Genomic DNA, 21,118 nt, shown 5'->3' with positions numbered 1-21,118 from the left:
TCAAAATTGTTTTTTACTATGTTAGCTGTAAATAACAGGAAACAACATTGGCTTCTAGACACCCTGTATAGGTATAAATATCTACATTTAAGCTTTAAAAATGAAAATAAATTATAAAAAGACTTCTTTCCAATTTACAAAGTCTTCTTGCGCCTACATACTGTACAATACATTCAACAAAACTCTTCTGAGATTTATGAAGAAAATACTGACTCTTTACTAAAAGGAAAAAAACCCTTTTCAATGCTTTTTGTTTTTAGTACTATGCTCAAATAAATACATTTAACACTGTAGTTAATTTTATTGTTTTTGAAAAATACCAAAAATTAGTAGTGCAACTTTCTCTCCTTTTCAATTTTTTTTTCCATTGTATTTCTTTGTAAATGATAGCCTAAGGAAATTGGCACATAGGCAAAAGTACTTCATAAAACCATGTGTGCTTCTCATACACAGACTAATGCAGAAGTCATACATACTCATAAACCTATCTGTAAAAAACTGCAGCATCAAGAGAGTAACAACATGTATCTTGTGAAGAAAATATGTGAAAATTTTAGGATATCTGTAACATTCTAATATGGTTTACCCATCTCGTTCTTTAAAAAGAATTTTTAAAAATCTCATCTCTTAAAAAATAAACTATGAAATTACCTACCCCTTACTTAAGTGGCTGGGCTTTCTGCCTGCCCAATATGAAAAATGATGTAAACCGTTTTAGTGCTGTATTAAAACTTTAAAAACAATTACTTGACAAAAATTTCATTGCAACCTAATTTAGTAAAGAATATATTAAGAGAGTGGGGCATTTCATCAATTTTAATAACAATTACAGTATGAGAGCTCTTGAAGTGCTGCTGGCAGCTGTATAAGTACTCAAATATCTTCTTGCTTGTTCAGTCATGATAAGTTGGTCTTCTGTCTTCCCATAAACCACTGTTTCCCATTCACAATTTGACTGTGAAGGAAATATTAATAGCAATGTGAAAATTACTAAAATAACTATTCCACTTCACAATTACACTTTTAAAAGTCAATTATTTCAACTGACTGGATTTAATGATAAGTAATCACTGTAAACATGTTTTGACAATGGCATTGTGATTCTTTTTATTAAACAATGTTTTAAAAATACATACCGAAATATTTATGGCCAATTTTTTTAAGTCCATATTTTTATTTTCTTAAGTCCATGTTTTTTAGCTATCTATATTGTTTATAGACCTGTGGAGGCAGTTTGAAAGGTTTCTACCCACGACTCCCCCCAAATCAAATCAGTCTTAACATGGAAAGAAATGTCAGTCTTTATTGCTTCAAAATTTTGCAAAAGATTCAAAGAGAGGATGCAATGTCAAAAAATGAGCTGAGAACGCTTTGTTTTGCAAATTAGGAAATATATTCATAACAGAAGATCAAGTTTGTGTTTGTTTCATTGGTTTTCTTCTATTATAAAGATTACTACATTATAGGTATGGCCTGCTATATATATTTTTTCCTGAAAAGTTCTACGTTACACACTGGGAAATCAAATCATTTTAAATGGATTGAGAGAATGTGCTTCATGGCTCTTTGAAGAGTGGCAGCTAAGGACTGAGACGAGGTGGCCACATTTGATTGCCAAGTATGTTTTCAAGGACTGCTTAAATGTCAGAATGCTAGGGCTGCAGTCACTGTGGTATAAAGAAGAGAACTTCCTCCTCAATGAACTCTCAAATTATCTGGGTTGAATTCTTAAGATAACGTAGTAAAAAAACTTTCCAGGCTTCATTTACAGCGACATAATGGCTGCACAGCAATAGAAAAAAGAATTTTGTTTTACAACTTCTGAGCCAAAAAGTTGACTGGAAACAATTATACCAACAAAATCAAGCTGAAACTGCTTCCAACCACTTACCCTTTCAAGATAACAATTAGGGATATACATATTTGTTACAGGAGAAGAAATGCCAGAAGGAAACTTAGATATCTTTATTTTAAAAATTAAATAGTGCTGGGGTGCGTGGGTGGCTCAGTTGGTTAAGCGTCCAGTTTCGGCCAGGTCATGATCTCATGGTTCGTGAGTTCAAGCCCTGCGTCAGGCTCTGTGCTGACAGCTCAGAGCCTGGAGCCTACTTCAGATTCTGTGTCTCCCTCTCTCTCTGCTCCTCCCCCACTCACGCTCTGTCTCTCCTTCTCAAAAAATGAATAAACATTAAAAAAAATTTTTTTAATAAAAAAAATTAAAATTAAAATTAAAATTAAATAGTACTTAAGAAATCAACAGAAGAGACTCTGGCTACAACTCCAATTGTTTAGTTTATATGTGTCCTGATGAAGGAGTCTCTCAAAAACGCAAATCTAGTTTGAGTGACAAAATAATGGTGAATGTTTAGTTACTACTATAGTCAATTTTGAATTTAAAAAGAAAAAGTATAATTTGTGGTAAGTCCAAAGTGATAATTGAATAAACAACAACAAAAATCACTAAGAGAAACTTATAAATTCATACCTGAAGATTCTTTTCCAATGTGACAACTTTAGAAGTGTTAGGGTTTGGTTTCTTTTTATTAAGTGTATATGTTTTGTTGGTTGAATTTAGATCTTGTTTTTCAGGAGTCAAGTTGCACCTATTGTCATGTATTTCCAATAATGGTATCATTAACAAAGATGTTGTAAATATATTTTCTGACTAAGAGAGAAAAAAGAAAAAGGAAAATAATTCAAAAATGGAGACAAATAGAGGGACTACTGAGTAAGTGGTAGTGGAAGCCCTGCTCATTTCCCTCCAAGAAAGCTTTTGGCTCCAATAAAATTTCTAGTAATGTAGTAAAATTAAATATTTCAGAAATTAGCCCAAGAAAAATACTGAAATTTAAAGTTTTCAGAACTACCATTTTTTGACATTATACATAAGTGAGTGAACTCTTCTCAAAACAAATATAAAAGACAAGGAAGTAAATAAAATATTCTCTATAGTTAATAGTTTCTCTCTGAATTAAGCAGAATAATAAATACTAAAAGAAACTCTCTATGAATCTCTAAGAAACAAGAACCACTAGGACTTCAAGCCACCATCTTAACAAAAAAAAATTCTTTACAAACCTGCATGTCTGAAATGTCTTCAGTCAATAGTTGAGTCCCTGGTTCTTCTTTTTCCCAATTATCTAAGACCAGTGATTTTCTGACTTTCTTTACAGAAGCTGTATGCTAGAATGAATAATTTACAATAAAAACATTATGGTAAAGTCACTTTTGTTTTTAAAATCAAGACTTTTATTAACAATAATACTAAAAGATTACCTCCTGTTTGCAGCTTTTGTAAGCAGGTTCATCTTCCTCTTTGAGGAATATGTCTGTTCCAGTTTCTTCTTTTAAAACTTCCCGAATATCTTCTTCCAAGAAGGCAAGTGGCTGTGACTAAATTGTTTTTAAAAGGGTTAAAAAGTCTTTTATAGCAATTCCTTTTTTTCCCCATATATAGAAACCAATCTTTTACACTTTTTAATTATTGGCATTATTTTCACCCAGTCCCTATAGATACATAAGCTGAATGAATTTAATCAGTTTTATGGCAAAACTAATACTGCACATTGCAAGCACTGAATGAAGTGTGGCACTTTCTTTATTCCAGGCTACTAAACAAAAATCTTCTTGGGGAATCTACTGTAGCTCCTGCTTCAATCAGGATCCTCAGAATTAAACAGATGAGAGATAATTTCCCAAATATTTTTATATAAAAGTAAGAAATACAGAACAAATTGGGAGGGACCACACTAGCTCTTATTCTACTTTCATTGTAATTATTATATAGCATGTAATTACTAGTTAACACATTTTTCTTACCACTAAATGTGTAAGCTACTTAAGAGCAGTGAGCACATCTTTTTCATCTTTGTATATACTTTTGTACACCTAGCCTTAGGCTTAGAGCTGAGACGGTGTTCAAGAAGCAGTGTGGGTGTGTATGTCTATGCGTATATTGGAAAGAAACCTGAGTGTGGGCTGAATAGTGAGATAGTCTCAAAATACTATTTATCTAGCTTTCTATCAAATAGCTAAGCAAAAATTTGTTTAATTATATCAAACACCTTCCATAACCAAGATCTGCTTTAAAAAAAATAAGTAATCAAAGTGCCACCAAATAAAGAACAAACTGACAGCACAGAATGACCAGCAGTCAACAAAGCTAGGGAGAATAACATTCATATATAAATGATATTTCAAAGCACTTACAAAAACTTTAAAAATGGAAATAGAATTTTTTTTTAATGTTTATTTTATTTTTGGGAGAGAGACACACACACAGTGAGAGCAGAGGAGGGGCAGAGAGAGAGGGAGACACAGGATCCGAAGCACGCTCTAGATTTTGAGCTGTCAGCACAGAGCCTGAGGTGGGGCTTAAACTCAAACCAAGAGATCATGACCTGAGCCAAAGTCAGATGCTTAACCGCTTAACCAGCTGAGCCACCCAGGCGCCCCCAGAAATAGAATTTTTAAAGTGCTCTCACATACACCCTGAGATATGAAAGAATTATGTCAGTATTCCTATGCATTGCTCTACGAGTTTTTGTTTTAAGGATTACATTTCACAAATAATATAGATTAGGTGCTCTTTAAAAAAATCTATAATTTCTTTTTCCCTCATAAGAATACAAATGTCCTAGAGAAGTGACTAAGACATAGGTGAATTCATTCGCTACCATGAATTATTCTCTTAATTGTCCTAATGTGACAAAGAAAAGAATTACTGTATTTAATATTTCCTAGGTTTGATACTACCAAAATTTAGATTTATATTTAAAGGACTTCCAGAGTTTTTAGTCTTTTGAGTGATTTTCAATGAACATTAGAAGAATCAATGTTTATTAAGAAAGCAACAGATACTTAAGGTGTACCTGATTAAAATTCCAGAGCCATCTCGAAGAAGTGCATATGACTCGTAAGATACATTAGAAAAATAAATGGTTAGCATATAGTAGGTACTCAGTAAATAACAACTGGAGAAGGAGGAGGAGGAATGAAAAGTCAACTTGCTGTAAACAAATGTATGAGCATATGGATATTTTAGAAATTGTAATTACTAAATCATTACTTTCTTTTCATCTTAAATTGTTGACAAAAATCATCTGTTTTGCCAATGGATAAATTCTTCCCAAACGAGAACAAACTGACAGGGACTTTAGGTCACCTAAAACCTAATTACTCATGCACTATTACTTTTTTTAATGTTTATTTATTTATTTTGAGAAAGAGAGAGAGACAGACAGAGCACACACGCAAGCGGGAGAGGGGCAGAGAGAGAGGAGAGAGAAAGAAATCCAAGCAGGTCCATACTGTCAGCGCAGAGCCCAATGCGGGGCTCAAACCCGGGAAACTAAGATCATGATCTGAGCTGAAATCAAGAGCCTGACATTTAACCAACTGGGCCACCCAGGCGCTCTCTCATGTACTATTACTAAAATAACAATTTTATTCAATTTATATGTTGACCAAATGGCCCTGAAGCACTGTAGAATTCTTATGCCTTCAGATCATTATTTATTTGTCTAACTACCAATTAGGCTACACACTCCTATGAAGGCAGACACCATACCTGACAGGTTCAACATTACATCCCCAGAGCCTAGTCCAGTGCCTGGCACCTATTTATTAGGGACTCAATTATTTGTTGAATTAATGATGAATTTTAAAATGAATAGGGGCGCCTGGGTGGCTCAGTCGGTTAAGCGGCCGACTTCGGCTCAGGTCATGATCTCGGGGTCTAGTGAGTTCGAGCCCCGCGTCAGGCTCTGTGCTGCTGACAGCTCAGAGCCTGGAGCCTGCTTCGGATTCTGTGTCTCCCTCTCTCTCTGACCCTCCCCCGTTCATGCTCTCTCTCTGTCTCAAAAATAAATAAACGTTTAAAAAAAAATTAAAAAATAAAATAAAAAATAAAATAAAATAAAATAAAATGAATAGCAAAACACTGAAATAGGTTAGTCAGATCAATTAGGTAATTCCATACAACGGAATATTACACAAATATTAAAAATTATGGGATATATATACACATTTATTAACTTAAATCTTAAAGAATGTTACAAGATAGTACGTTGATTCTACTATATACCCATATATATATATATACTATATAATCCAGTATTTCAAAGAAAGGGAAAAGAGCAGAAGATTTGAGAGTGTGACATTCCTTTTGGTAGAAAACTGATTAAATCAAACAAACCAGATTTTAATGAATGAATCAACCCAAAATATGACTAAAAATAGAAAAACAGGGGCGCCTGGGTGGCTCAGTCGGTTAAGCGTCCGACTTCGGCTCAGGTCATGATCTCGCGGTTCGTGAGTTCAAGCCCCACGTCGGGCTCTGTGCTGACAGCTCAGAGCCTGGAGCCTGTTTCAGATTCTGTGTCTCCCTCTCTCTTTGACCCTCCCCCGTTCATGCTCTGTCTCTCTCTGTCTCAAAAATAAATAAACGTTAAAAAAAAAATTAAAAAAAAATAAATAGAAAAACATAACTAAAGTTTCCTAGAAGTGACCAATATTTTAAAAATAGTTTATTTCTAATGAACCTAATTTGTCAGAAATCTGTTATGTCTGGAATTAAAATGCCCATAACTCATCTAACATACTTTCCAGTTGATAATATATATGCAAAAGCACAGATTATACTTCCCACCTCCATTTATGAACTACTATTGTTACCACTATCATTAAAATAATAATAGCAACTAAGTAAAAACTACTTGAAACTTAGCACCAACCGCTTTATTTCTACTATCTTTTTTATCTTCAGAAATAACCTCTGAGATGTGGGTTGAATAGAAAACTGAGCCGGATCAGAGTCATAAGTATTATCAGCAAAGTGCTTATGTATATCAAAATATTAAAATTATTTTATTCTACTGCAGGTAACCACCACAGAAACTACTAAAATGTGGGTTTTAATATTAAGGGTTCAACTGACACTTGATTTGCTTTCTCTAGATGATATAATAGTAAAAAAAAAAAAAAAAAAAGTATAAATTCAAAACAAGCCAAGCAAAGGTTTAGTTACAAGTTAAGGAAAAAGATTAACACAACAAATTCTAACTTATAAATCAAGAAATCACATTTTATCAATTTCTGTGCACATCTTTTTTAAAATGTAAAGATTCAAAGATAAATATCAAAATTTGTGTTTTATTAAAATTAGGAAAATTCTTAAGATTAAAAAGAGTATACATACCACAATTTTAAGAGGTCCATATTTTTTCTCTTGAGCAGCAAGCGCATTCTTAAAAGGAGTAGGAGTTCTTGGTGTGGTACCCAATATAGATCTTCTAATAGTAGGTGTTCTAAACCTAGCCAATCATTTAGATATTTGTATTATAGTCAAAATTTGATTTTAGAAGAGTTAAGGAAGGCAAAGCCTTACACTAAATTTTTAGTGTATACACTAAATTTAGTGTATAAATAGTGTATAAATTTTAGTGTATATACTAAATTTAGTGTATACACTAAATTTAGTGTAAAAGCATTACACTAAATTTTTCTTGTGTATACACATGCTTTATTTAAACATTCCAGGAGTATTCTAAAGTATGCTTGCCTAAACTAATTCTTACTGCAATCAATCATCTTAAAATAGAAAAGGAACAAATGTAAAAAAGTACTAAAAATGTTGTTTGCTTCATATCAAAGTTTTCCACTATGTTTACCTTGTTTCACTAGGGATAAAATATGAGGTTATGATTTTTTTTTTCAATTCTAAGTCCTATATGAATAGGGATTAGGATATTTGTATAAGTGGACAAAAAGTTAACTTATTTTTTTAAAAACAGGATCATTTTTATTACACATTTTTAAGTAAGCTCTGTGCCCAACATAGGGTTTGAACTGATGACTCCAAGATCAAGAGTCACATGCTTCACCAATTGATCCAGCCAGAAACCCCACTAATCTACTCTTAAAATTGTGCTTCCCATTTTCTTTAACACAATTATTTAATACTACTTACCCTACATTTTCCTTTTGCTCTTTGGGGGTTGTTTCCTTATGAAGAGGAGTAGTAATGAGAACTTTCTGCCCACAAATAGGGGTTGATGTAAATGAAGGATTTTCTATATTAATTTGTTCATTTCCAGGGCATGTGTTGAAAAACTAAAAAAGGAAGAGAGTTTAAAGACAATTTCTAGAACATTAATTTCCCTACACAAATATTACACTGATAGGATTTTCAAAGATATTTTCAAATGTAAGATATTTCTCCATTCCTTTTAGAATAGAATTATCAATAATATTTCATCTGCATTCCACTCCATGAAAAGTAAGCTCCATGAGGGCAGGAATTTTTATTTTGTTCATCACTGCCTCCTCAGCTCTTTTAAGTGTTTAGCACATAATAGGCATTCAAGAAATAGTTGTTTAAAAAATATTCAAAAGTTACAAAACACCATACAACAATTTAAAAACAGTGTATTATTAAATAGGAATCTACAGAAACTGTTAAGTAAAACAGATTCATACAACAGTGTAACTGGAAAAATTTTATTATTTTATTAATAAGTGTCTTTATTAATCTTAAGTGTCCTTTTCCATGAGAATACTTTGAATTCAGAAAATAATAATCATGCTTTGCTGATAATACAGCTGTCTAGAAAATTTGCTTACCTAAAATACAGCTCTCAGAACTTTGGAGTAGCCAGAATTGGTATCAAGAATTCATTTTCCAAATGACACAATTTACTCACTGAATCTTAACTTACATACAACCATGAAATACTATTTTTGTAGCCAACAGAATAGAAGCAGTGGTAGGAAGAAGTGGAAATTACTTTAAGGCTACTTATAACTGAAATAAACTCTAGCTCTATCACTTCTGGCTCCTAATATTTACAATACTTAACGCTGAGATTAGCAGTCAAACCCTCTCAAAACTCTGCAATGATGCCCATGAGTTATGGGATAAAATTCAAGCTCTTTGATATGGGATACTAGGTCTTTCTTATCATTACTCAACCTTCTCAGCTACTTTCCACCTTAGAATTTATACTTCAACAAAAATTGCTAGTGTTCAAAACTCCAAAAATAGAAAATTGCTGGTGTGCCCAATCCCATTTCACCTTCCTCAGGATGCTTTGTGACTCTAAGAGCTGGGGTGATGTTGGGAAATGCAACTCTTCAAACTGTAGTCCATGTCAATTGCATCCCCTGAAGCACAGGGGGTTTAATTTTCAGAGACCACAGTTTTTGTATACAGCCAGATCCTCCTAATTTTCCCAGCATCAAAATACACTTTCAATAATATCTCAGCATCCTCCAAGTTTGACCATTAAACTTCCTTCTTTTCCTGTAAAACTTTTTAACCTCTATCAAGACACTTTCAGCAAACATCAGCTCCATCCTCTTACTGACTGTGGACAAACTGCTTAACTTCTGAATTTCATTCCACCTCCCTTCTAAGGTTTTTTGCAAGAGGATTAACTGAGATGCTGTAAGAAAAGTGTTTAGCACACAGCCTCGAACACAGTATTCATTAAGAAAGATAGTATTATAAAATAAGAGATACAGTTTGCCCTGTATCTCTTATAAATTGCTGCTGCACAGGGACGTAACTACAGGAGAAAGCAGATAGTTCCTGACATGCCTAGAAAACCTTCAGACACATGAAATTCTTCCAGTGAGCAGTCATCTATGAATATACACTTGATACCTGTTGAACAGTTAATCAGGAAACAATCTCAGTCTCAGCTCTGCCATCAGGTAACTTTGGGCAAACCATTTTACCTTTCCGGGCCTATTTCCTGATGAATCCTATAAAGATGTGCAGCTACTTACCTAAAACATCCCTTTTAGCTCTAAAAATTTTAAGATACTGTAAAGTAACTACTATACTTTATGAGATACATTCTGATCTACCAGAGCTCAGCACTCTCATGTATACATTTAAATACCTTATCCATTTTTATCAAAGCAACAAACTGCTAGTAAGAATATTAAACATCTAATGTAATCGAGCTCATCAACATTTGGAAACATAAACAAACACAACACTACTACCTGTGAAGGAGAAAATGGTAGTGTTTTCACCGGTGTGTGTTTTAGTGCTGTATTACCACCATCATTGAAGGAGCCATCGCTATGTTCGCTGCCTGGGGACTGACCCACTCGCATTCTTCTCTTCTTTCTGAGGATGGTTGGTGGAGTGCTAAACTTGGCCACATTTGGGGATGTTACAGGAACAGCCTCACTGTCTGTACTGTTACAACTGTTTTTTTTCCCTTCAAGTACAAGACTGACATTAAACTGACATCCCATGGCTCCTTCATTGTGTTGAATTCGCATTAGTTTGACGGGGGTAGACTTGACAGGAGAAGCAGCAGCATCAGAAAGATCAAAACTGGTAACATCACTCCATGCTACAGGATCCTGCAATAAAATAAATCCTTAAGTTAATGTTATAAACTAGTTAAATCTGACATTGAACACAGAAAGATGACTTTCACAAAGTTATTCATTTCTATTAGGAGAAACAGGCTTTCCTTGTTCTTTTTTTTTTTTTTTTTTTTTTTTTTTTTTTTTTTTTTTTTTTTAAGACCATTTGAAAGGAACAGATTATGGTAGTGTAGTTTGTTTCACTACACTCCAGTTTGGAACATCCTAAAATAATATTTCATCCAATTCAGTAGCTGAGGAATACTGCCAAAGTATTTTAAATAAAAAGAATAAATTATTTTAAGTTACTATCAAAGAGTACAATTCTTCATAAAACTGTGCACTCTACTCTGTATCAGAAAAATACTATCAAATTCTATAAAGTCATTTGGAAATGTGTATAGAACATCTTCAAAATGGCCATACACTTTGATCCAGAAATTCAATCTAACCTAAGGAAATAATCATGATTTTATACAAAAATTTACATAAGATGCTCTGCAATTTTCAATACTAAAAAATTGGATACCACCTAAATGTTCAATAACAGTACACTGAGTAAATAAATTTTGTTACATTCATATGAAAGGATAAAATTGAAGTTTAAAAAACAGTTAAGAAAACAAAGACATGCTCATGATATAATGTCAAAAAAATCCACAAACATAATACGTAAGAGTACGTTTCAGTTTAAAAATACATGCATATATGTATGTTTTATATGTATAGAACACAGCCTGAAAGAAAATACTTGAAACTATTAACTCTGGGCTTATGAGGATTTTTCTTCTTTACAGTTTCCTCTAGTTTCCAACTCTAATATACTTGTACAACTTGTACAATAAAAAACAAATTGGTAACTTTTAAAAATTTTAGACAAACTACATACTTGAGATATAGATACAATTTTTTATGCCAAAAGCTACTGCAAAAAATCAAAACAAAATTAAGCATGACATATAAAGGAATGCTTAAAATAAAACTGGTCAGTGTCCCTTAAACTAAGTTTCTGAACATGAAACCATGTAGCTAAAATTGAGCTTTTTATAATCTCACAATTTCAAACTTACAGATTCAATAAGTTCTAGAGTCTCTGCAAATTCTGGGATGGTCTGTAGAGAGGACAGCACAGCATTTGCCTCTACGGCCAGGAACTTTGTGGGTGAATTCTGCTGAGCAGACAGAGTTTGATTTTCATCCATACTGTAAAACTCACTAGTGTGCTCCTCGAGGCTATTTAGAGTATTAGACATGCTATCATCCATGAGGAAACTACCAGACCAGCTAGAAAAGCTTCCAGGTTGCTAAAAGTACAAAAGAAATGTGAATATTATTTGTCATTCCCAACCTAAGCATAAATTTGGATTTTAAGTATGAGTTTTTTCTAGAATAACACACTTCACAACATTTCAGCTAAAAATATAGCAGCAAATATACTGTCTTTCCTCAAAATGGATGTAAACATTTTTTTCATTAAACCTCTTGATTCTATTTCTTTTCTCTATTTTTTTTAAATGTATAATGTCATGGTAAGATAAAATTAGCATGTGTATACAACATAAAGTTCAAACTCCCAGAATCTGTCCTCTCTCTACCTTTCACACTTCATCTCCCAACATTTCCACTCACAAGCCCTCCTTTTATGAAATATCAAATACCCAACTACAGTTGTTGCAATTCCCTCATGAGTTAGTCTTTTACCCTAGAGTGTCTTTGCACATACTGCTGCTCCCTTTATCTAGAATGCTCTCCAACACAGACCAAGGAAAACTTGTATTCTTCATTTAAGATACACCTCAAATACTGGAAAGTACTCCATCTGATCATCCACTTTTACCTGTTTCACTTATAATAATGTTCCAGTTCACCTACTTTGCTAGAATATAATCATTGCCTTTCAACACTGCACTCAAATAGAATTTCTTCTAGGAACCCTTCTCTGACTACTCAATCCTTAGATACCTCTCTTATGTGTTCCCATAAAACTTTGTGACTTATCACACTATATCCTATTTCTTGTCTGTGTCCTCATTGTGGAGTAAATCTTTTGAAGTCAGAGACTGTGTCCTATTTATCTCTCTAAAGAGGTACACTGGGCAATCTTTCGAGCTCAGTTTCCTAGTATCTCATAATAAAAAATGAAAAGAGACCTTGAAGAATCATGGTTAAGAAACAATATGTAATTTGAAAGTTGTTAAGAGTGGATCCTAAGGGGCACCTGGTGGCTCAGTTGGTTAAGTGTCTGACTCTTGATTTTGGCTCAGGTCATGATCCCATGGTTCATGGGATCGAGGCCCGCATTGGGATTCTCTATCTCCCCCTCTCTCTGCCTCTCCCCTATTCATGCTGTCTCTCTCTCTCAAAATACATAAATAAACAAACAAACAAACAAACAAAAAGAGTGGATCCTAAGAGTTCTCATTACAAGAAAAAAATATTTTTCCCTTTTTCTTTTTCAATATAGTTTTGTACCTGTATCGGATGACAGATGTTAACTACACTATTGTGGTAATCCTTTCACAATATACATCAAATCATTATGCTGCACATCTTAGACATACAGTGTTGTATGTCAATTATATCTTAACAAAACTAGGGGAAAAAATATGTAAAATAATAGCTCTGTCCAACAGAACTCTCAGAGGTGATGACAATGTTTTTGCATCTGAAACTGCTCAATATGAGAGCCACTAGCCATATGAGGAATCAAATGTGACTAGTGCAACTGAGGAACTCAATTATTAAATTTTATTTAAAATTAAATGGGGCTAGTAGCTACCATATTTTAGAGAGTACTAGTACATTGCCCTGTCCATAGGAAGTACTAAAAAAATGGTACCTATTACTTTAAAAAAAAAATTACTAGACTGTGCTAGATATTCATAATAACAAAATGTTAAGTTTCAAGTTAAGTAAGGTGAAAAAAGTTTTCAACATTGTTACAAAGTAAGTTCCACCTGTTTTAAAATTTCTCCAAAATAAAAGAAATTAAAGCAATCTTATTTTATTAGCACAGCCAACTTCTGAGTTTATGGTCACTTTCTGGAGATAGCTTCCAAACCATAAGCATTTCAATTAAGTTTGGAGGTGGGAAAAAGATTCCAAAGGTGACTAGGCCCAGTGGAAAAACCACAGGGCTACCTTCAGACACACCTGAAAAATGAATTTCTAACAACAAACCACAAACTTCAGAGTTAATAATAAGGATTACCAAGAACACATAAAACAGATCTAACAATGCTCCAACATAATGGATACCCAGTAAATGACAATAATTACTATCACATAATTTTTAATAATAAATACTTTTACATACATACTTTATGTGGATAGACTAATTCACTGGGTGTAACAACTTCCCTCTAGAATCTAGAATCTCCAACCAGATCTTTATAAGAGTGATATTTAAATAAACAAGTTCTAAAAAATTAATATCTTTCTTCATTTTAAATGCCATTTCTTTTAGCTAGTTATATCTTCCTGTTAAATTAAAAATGGGCGTGCCTGGGTGACTTAGTTGGTTGAACATCCGACTTTTGATTTCAGCTCGGGTAATGATCTCACAGTCGTGGGATCAAGCCTGTGTCCAGCTCCACGCTGAGAGTGGAACTTGTTTGAGATTCTCTCTCTCTCCTCTCCCTTTGCCCCTTTCCCACCCACGTGCTTTCTTTCTCTCTCTCTCAAAAAAATAAAATAAAATAAAAATAATAGTAATAATGGTAGACTCAAAAAAAATAAAAAATGGTTTAAACATGATATAATTATCTAGAAACGTGGACTCTCTTAAAAAAACCAAAATTAACTTTAAAATAAGTGCACTTTAGGTCTTCCTATTTGCCCATGGTTTTTGCAGTTTCAAAACAAAAACTATGCTTCCTATGGCATATATCTTGTCCATTAGTTAACAAATGTGATTTTTATTAATACTGTTTTAAATGGTATAAAGACATCACCAGTTGCCTCCTAACACTATTTCAAGATCTCAGGTAATTCTATTTAGCAATTTTGTATTAGTTCCTAGTCACCTTAAACGGACAGTCCCCTCATTAAGCCCCAAACCAAGAATAACCTTTTTCTAAATGTAAAAAGTCTCAGGATATTAAACTTTTAAAACTGTCATTTAAGTATAATTTTTTTTTCTTTTAATCCATCAAGCATAGCCTAGTTTAGCTAGGATGATTACCATTTATCCTAATACTCCTAATTGTTCTCACCAACCAAATCCCAGACAAGAGTTTGCACATGTAGTAACCAAAACCCAACATCCATATAAAAATTTCTTTAAAGAACATAAAATTTAAATATTCCCTTTCCCTATATTTTTTAAGTTATTATTTTTTTTCCAAATTACCGAATTTGTATTCTTAATATAGTAAATAGGAAAAAATGTTCAAGGACAGAATAAAAGTAATTTTGAAGCACATAAATCTCTACATGTCTATTAAGTTCTTTATTTTTTAAACTTTTTTCTATTAAAGCCATCATTACAAGGAATGTCTAAAATAAAAGCAAAGACTAATCTAAACCACACATTTTACAAATATATAGACATATATTTTTATATATATACATATACACATATGTATAGATATATAATCATACCTTAAGTCTGCTTGACATTTATGACTCAAAAAGCATCTTAGTACAGAACACTGTAAAATACGTTCAAAGAGCTGTATATCAAAATCAGGCAACCTCAAAGTTGCAAATTAGAAAAACTATTTTTAGTCTGTATTAAAATCTGAAGTCATACTGAATAGGCTTTCTGTGTTAGTATATGAAAGTCAATGCTGATGAAAACTACAAGAGCACAAAAAGACTTCTAACAAGGTCTAAACACTTAAGCTTATTTCTTACCGATGAAACTCGCTTTCTTCTAACTTCATTCTCAGCTGACATAAGAAGCAACTCAAGTTCCTTTATTTTTTTTTCCTTATCTGGATCTTCATCAATGAAGGGTGGCTAAAATAAGTTAAGTAAAATAGAAAGACTATTTAAATAATGCCTTTATTATTATTGTTGTTGTTCTAATTTTTATTTTCTTTTATGCAACATAAAATCTATTTTCTCTAATAAAGCTTAATTCAAGTAAATCCCAAATGCTCAATATCACAATCCTTCTGGTATCTAAAGAGATGCTTTTTTTTTCCTTCCCCTCCCCCATGGTCTTCTGTTAAGTTTCGCAAGATCTACACATGAGTGAAAACATATGGTATCTTTCTCTGTATGACTCATTTCACTTAGCATAACACTCTCCAGTTTCACCCACGTTGCTACAAAAGGCCATATTTCATTCTTTCTCATTGCCACGTAGTATTCCATTGTGTATATAAACCACAATTTCTTTATCCATTCATCAGTTGATGGACATTTAGGCTCTTTCCATAATTTGGCTATTGTTGAAAGTGCTGCTATAAACATTGGGGTACAAGTGCCCCTATGCATCAGCACTCTTGTATCCCTTGGGTAAATTCCTAGCAGTGCTATTGCTGGGTTATAGGGTAGGTCTATTTTTAATTTTTTGAGGAACCTCCACACTGTTTTCCAGAGCGGCTGCACCAGTTTGCCTTCCCACCAACAGTGCAAGAGGGTTCCCGTTTCTCCACATCCTTGCCAGCATCTATAGTCTCCTGATTTGTTCATTTTAGCCACTCTTACTGGTATCTGAGTGTGGTTTTGATTTGTATTTCCCTGATGAGTGACATTGAACATCTTTTCATGTGCCTATTGGCCATCTGGATGTCTTCTTTAGAGCAGTGTCTATTCATGTTTTCTGCCCATTTCTTCACTGGATTATTTGTTTTTCGGGTGTGGAGTTTGGTGAGTTCTTTGCAGATTTTGGATACTGGCCCTTTGTCCGATAGGGAGGGAGCCAAAACATAAGAGACTCTTAAAAACTGAGAACAAACTGAGGGTTGCTGGGGTTGGGAGGGAGGGGAGGGTGGGTGAGGGGTATTGAGGAGGGAATCTGTTGGGATAGGCACTGGATGTTGCATGGAAACCAATTTGACAATAAATTTCATATTAAAAAATAATAAAATAAGAAATAAAAAATCAGAAATGCTAGCAAATATTTTCAATTTAACAGAAATGATTTGGGAAATTTATTATTTTATTTTAAGTAATCTCTACCCTGGGATCATGAGTCACATGCTTTACTGACTGAGTCAGCCAGGAGCCCCCAGAATTGGGAAATTTAAAAAAAAAAAAAAGGTCATTAAAAAACTTATATCATCTATATTCTACCCAGTTTATCAAAACATATATCCATGGGAATGCAAGCTGGTGCAGCCACTCTGGAAAACAGTATGGAGGTTCCTCAAAAAACTAAAAATAGACCTACCCTATGACCCAGCAATTGCACTACTAGGCATTTATCCAAAGGATACAGGTGTGCTGTTTCGAAGGGACACATGCACCCCCAAATTTATAGCAGCACTATCAACAATGGCCAAAGTATGGAAAGAGCCCAAATGTCTATTGATGGATGAATGGATAAAGAAGATATGGTGTGTGTGTGTGTGTATACACACACACACACACACACACACACACACACAAAATGGAGTATATGGAGTATTACTCGGCAATCAAAAAGAATGAAATCTTGCCATTTGCCACTATGTGGATGGAACTAGAGGGTATTATGCTAAGTGAAATTAGTCAGTTGGAGAAAGACAAAAATCATATGACTTCACTCATATGAGGACTTTAAGAGACGAAACAGATGAACATAAGGGAAGGGAAACAAAAATAATATAAAAACAGGGAGGGGGACAAAACAGAAGAGACTCATAAATATGGAGAACAAACAGGGTTGCTGGAGGGGTTGTGGAAGGGGGAATGGGCTAAATGGGTAAGGGGCATTAAGGAATCTACTCCTGAAATCATTGTTGCACTATATGTTAACTAATTTGTATGTAAATTTAAAAAAAAAAACAAAATTTGAAAAACAAAAGAAACAAACAAAAAATATGTCCATTCACAACCTAATGCTTTACGTTGGAAGAATGAAAGGAATACCTTACTGGTGCTGTCAACCACCTTACATTTGTACAGCTTATATTTTTCAAACTCACAAAAGTTTCTCCTTTAGTGTAATAATACTCAAAGTAAATAAAACAGATAGTATTGTTTTCATCCTAATTTTATGGATGAGGAAATAGGCACTATTAGAACTTTAAAAACAAAATTTTTTTTTTTTTACATTTATTTATTTTTGAGAGACTGAGAGAGACAGAGCCCAAGTGGGGGAGGGGCAGAGAGAGGATGAGACACAGAATCCAAAGTAGGCTCCAGGCTCTGAGCTGTCAGCACAGAACCCGACATGGGGCTCAAACCCACAAACAGTGAGATCATGACCTGAGCCAAAGTTGGACACTTAACCAACTGAGCCACCCTCACACCCCAGAACTTTCAAATATATGTTTGAAAGTGTGGGGTTTTTTTTTTTCCTTTCTTTTTTTTTTTGTTACAAATAAAAAGTTACCTGAATAAAGGCAGAAGAAGTCTGAACATGTTCTACGCAATTGCCTTCAGGTGACACATACTGATAGCCTGGGATCTAAAATGGAATTAAAACATTAGTATCATACATAGAATACCATATAAATTTTTTAAATCTGAGGCAGAGCATAAAAACTCTTGACAAATATCGACAATAGAAACTCATGAAGTATCTCTGTTAACTTTGAATATTCATTCATATAATAGTTTCTAACAGTTACATTTTTGTTCTTAGAATCTACTAACGAAAAGTCGTAACTCTTAGGAAAGCTGTATCTTCTCCTGGATGAAATATGAGAATTACTTGGCCTATATTTATCAGCCAGTCAGTCCATCTATTATCTACACTACCCACCAAATTATTATTTTTTTTAATCTCCTCTTAGAAGGATTGCTCTATCTCCTGGAGAAAACAAAGTAATTGTGTTCTTTCTTATCTTTCAGAGGAAGGGGTTAGTCCATACAAAGCACTCACAAGAACAGACATTAAAGCAGGTTTTTCAATATTCTTATCTCCTACTCCTACTCCCCATGCCAATCTCTGTGTGAAAGATATGAAGCTTCTTCTACTACTTGTCTCAGAGAATGTCATAATCACTCATGTGCTTTTTAATACTCTGACAACAGACTAAGAATTATTTTCTTTCTTTTCTAAAGCATCTGTAATAAGAATTTCGAAGTTTCATGCAAATTTAGTGTGCAATGGTGGAATGAAATATAAGAGAAGGTATTTTTAAAAACCTAAATATGTAATGAATAAAAACATAAAATTGTTCATCTTCTATAATGGCCTACCTAAATCACTATCTGCTGCAAAATCACAAAAATAACTTCTAACAAAGAATTTAATTTTCACAATACTTGGTTTGTATCGGTTATCATTAAACTTCCAATGAATTAGAAACTTATCTTTCTCAAACTTTTCATTTAAATCTGTAACAGCATTTCAAACCAATCCATTTTTTTCTTTCAAATCCAAATTAGAATCACCTTTTTAGTAGTTTGAGTTGAATTATGAATACATAATTCTTCCAAGAATTATTAAGAGTACAATAAGCCATTCTTAAAGCACAAGAAATACTCTTATTTTCCAATATATTTTGATGGAGACTGTTAAATACTCTCCTGGCCCCAGATAATTTTTAAAACTGTTTCTATGAGTTAAAGCAATAAATGTAAATGATAACCTTTCTAAGAGCAGAATGTTTCAGTTTATGCTGCTGAAATCTAGGACTCTAAAGAAAAATGTAAAGAAACAATAAAAACCTTAAGGTACTGTGAATATCAGCAGATAACTGCACTGTCTTCATATGTTCTCCTATTTGTAAATTAAGATGTCATACTTTTTTTTAATTCTTTTAAAATTATGTGCAAAAGCATGCACATTTAATGAAGTACATTCAAATGAAATCTGTGCATACTAAGCAGACTTTTAACACCAAAATTTTATCTTTTGGTAGACACTATTAAGTCCTGATTTAATCTTTACCTTTTATGTGACGAAAACCAAGAATTGTTCAACATAAAAAATTGTATGACAGACAGGCAGAGAAATGTAAAACAAACCTTATGAAAACTTCTAAACTAATCTCTTGCAGATAAGAAAATGCACTGTAAATAAAATAGAGCTTGCCCTATTATGAACTTGGGCAATCTCTACTCTAATAAACCTGTCTAAACAAAGAATGACATCACTTAGTTGACTGGTTACTAGGGAGAAAGGCAAAGTTGAGTGTCATCAAAGAACCAATTAATTATTTACCACACCTCCCAAAATGATGAATGAATTTTGACTATTTTCTTCTTAAGATCATTTTATACACACTTATCTCTTAGAGATAAGTAATACTACAATTACATAAAATATTTTTAAAAAGGAAACTGCAATGGATGTTAAAGCACAGATGACTATAAGCACTGAATCATAAATGAAGATTCAAAGAATGATAGCATTAGTAAGTGTACATACTAAGGTTCTTAATTAGATAATATAAAAATTACATATAAAAGGAAACATTTTAATGTGTTTGTTTCCAAAATATTTATCAATCAAACAAGTAGGATAAACCACCACTAATGGTTTAACAGCTAGATAAGGCAATTTTTTTTCAGTCTGGAAATTTAAATATCCATTCCCCTTAATATATGTTGTATTTGTTTTATTAAGAAACCAAATATCCTCCCATATAGCAACTAAAGAAATTTTTTTAAATAATAAAGGTATTAAAAATATGTGCCTGAACAGGTATGTAAAACTGATTCTGGGTTTGCAAATGGTCCATAGTCGCACAAGGTTTGTGTTGAAGTTTGGATGAAGATCGTTCTGATTTTATTCCATCTTGTAAGTAGCCCTCCTGTTCCACTTTTCTTCGCATGGTAGAATTCCAATGATTTTTGATAGAATTATCAGTCCTAAGAAATGAAAGTGTATAATTTAAAAAGAAAAAAAGGATTCCACAAATTTTAACACTGTATAAAATGTAAGTACTTAAAAAAATTTTTTACAAACAATGAAACTAGATACATTTTTTCATGTTTACTTATTTATTTTGAGAGAAAGAGAGAGAGAGAGAGAGAGAGAGAGAGGGAGGGAGGGAGAGGGGCAGCTGGAGAGGGAGAAAGAGAATCCCAAGACTCTCCACAGGGCTCGATCCCATAAACCATGACCTGAGCTGAAATCAAGAGTCGGATGCTCAACTGGCTGAGCCACCCAGGAGCCCCAATACTTTTTTAATTCAAAAGATAAACTGTCCATCTATAGATCAGGCACAGTTCTAAATAGTGGAGATATAGCAGTGAATAAGAAAGTCCCTGCTTTTGGGAATGCAAGCTGGTGCTGCCACTCTGGAAAACAGTATGGAGCTTCCTCAAAAAACTAAAAATAGAACTACCATACGACTCAGCAATTGCACTACTAGGTATTTATCCAAGGGATACAGATGTGCTGTTTCGAAGGGACACATGCACCCCCATGTTTATAGCAGCACTAGGCAACAATAGCCGACGTATGGAAAGAGCCCAAATGTCCATCAGTGGATGAATGGATAAAGAAGATGTGGTATATATATATACAATGAAGTATTGCTTGGCAGTCAAAAAACAATGAAATCTTGCCATTTGCAACTACATGGATGGAACTGGAGGGTATTATGGTAAGTGAAATTAGTTAGAGAAAGACAAATATCATATGACTTCACTCATATGAGGACTTTAAGAGACAAAACAG

The 21,118-nt window shown here is 33.4% G+C and overlaps 1 protein-coding gene across 2 annotated transcripts in view; it reads right to left on the bottom strand.

Moving 5' to 3' along the window:
* Positions 1–331: 331 nt before the first annotated feature.
* MYBL1 (MYB proto-oncogene like 1) overlaps positions 332–21,118 on the bottom strand; it is a 42,310-nt gene continuing 21,523 nt past the window's right edge. The window contains exons 6-16 of one of the 2 annotated variants that reach the window (XM_030304207.1): positions 20,130–20,304; positions 17,876–17,950; positions 15,244–15,348; positions 11,457–11,690; positions 10,012–10,380; positions 7,970–8,112; positions 7,199–7,313; positions 3,277–3,393; positions 3,079–3,183; positions 2,486–2,665; positions 332–955 (exon numbers count right to left, since the gene is read on the bottom strand). In XM_030304207.1, coding sequence (XP_030160067.1) covers positions 827–955; positions 2,486–2,665; positions 3,079–3,183; positions 3,277–3,393; positions 7,199–7,313; positions 7,970–8,112; positions 10,012–10,380; positions 11,457–11,690; positions 15,244–15,348; positions 17,876–17,950; positions 20,130–20,304 — 1,747 coding nt within the window. In that variant the 3' untranslated portion in view covers positions 332–826. The remainder of the gene's footprint in view (positions 956–2,485; positions 2,666–3,078; positions 3,184–3,276; positions 3,394–7,198; positions 7,314–7,969; positions 8,113–10,011; positions 10,381–11,456; positions 11,691–15,243; positions 15,349–17,875; positions 17,951–20,129; positions 20,305–21,118) is intronic. The other variant, XM_030304210.1, reaches the window with a different exon arrangement.

The sequence above is a fragment of the Lynx canadensis genome, chromosome F2, assembly GCF_007474595.2.
Source record: "Lynx canadensis isolate LIC74 chromosome F2, mLynCan4.pri.v2, whole genome shotgun sequence".
NCBI classification, from domain to species: domain Eukaryota; kingdom Metazoa; phylum Chordata; class Mammalia; order Carnivora; family Felidae; genus Lynx; species Lynx canadensis.
The sequence above is the reverse complement of the archived record's forward strand: the minus strand, read 5'-3'. Positions and strand labels throughout refer to the sequence as shown.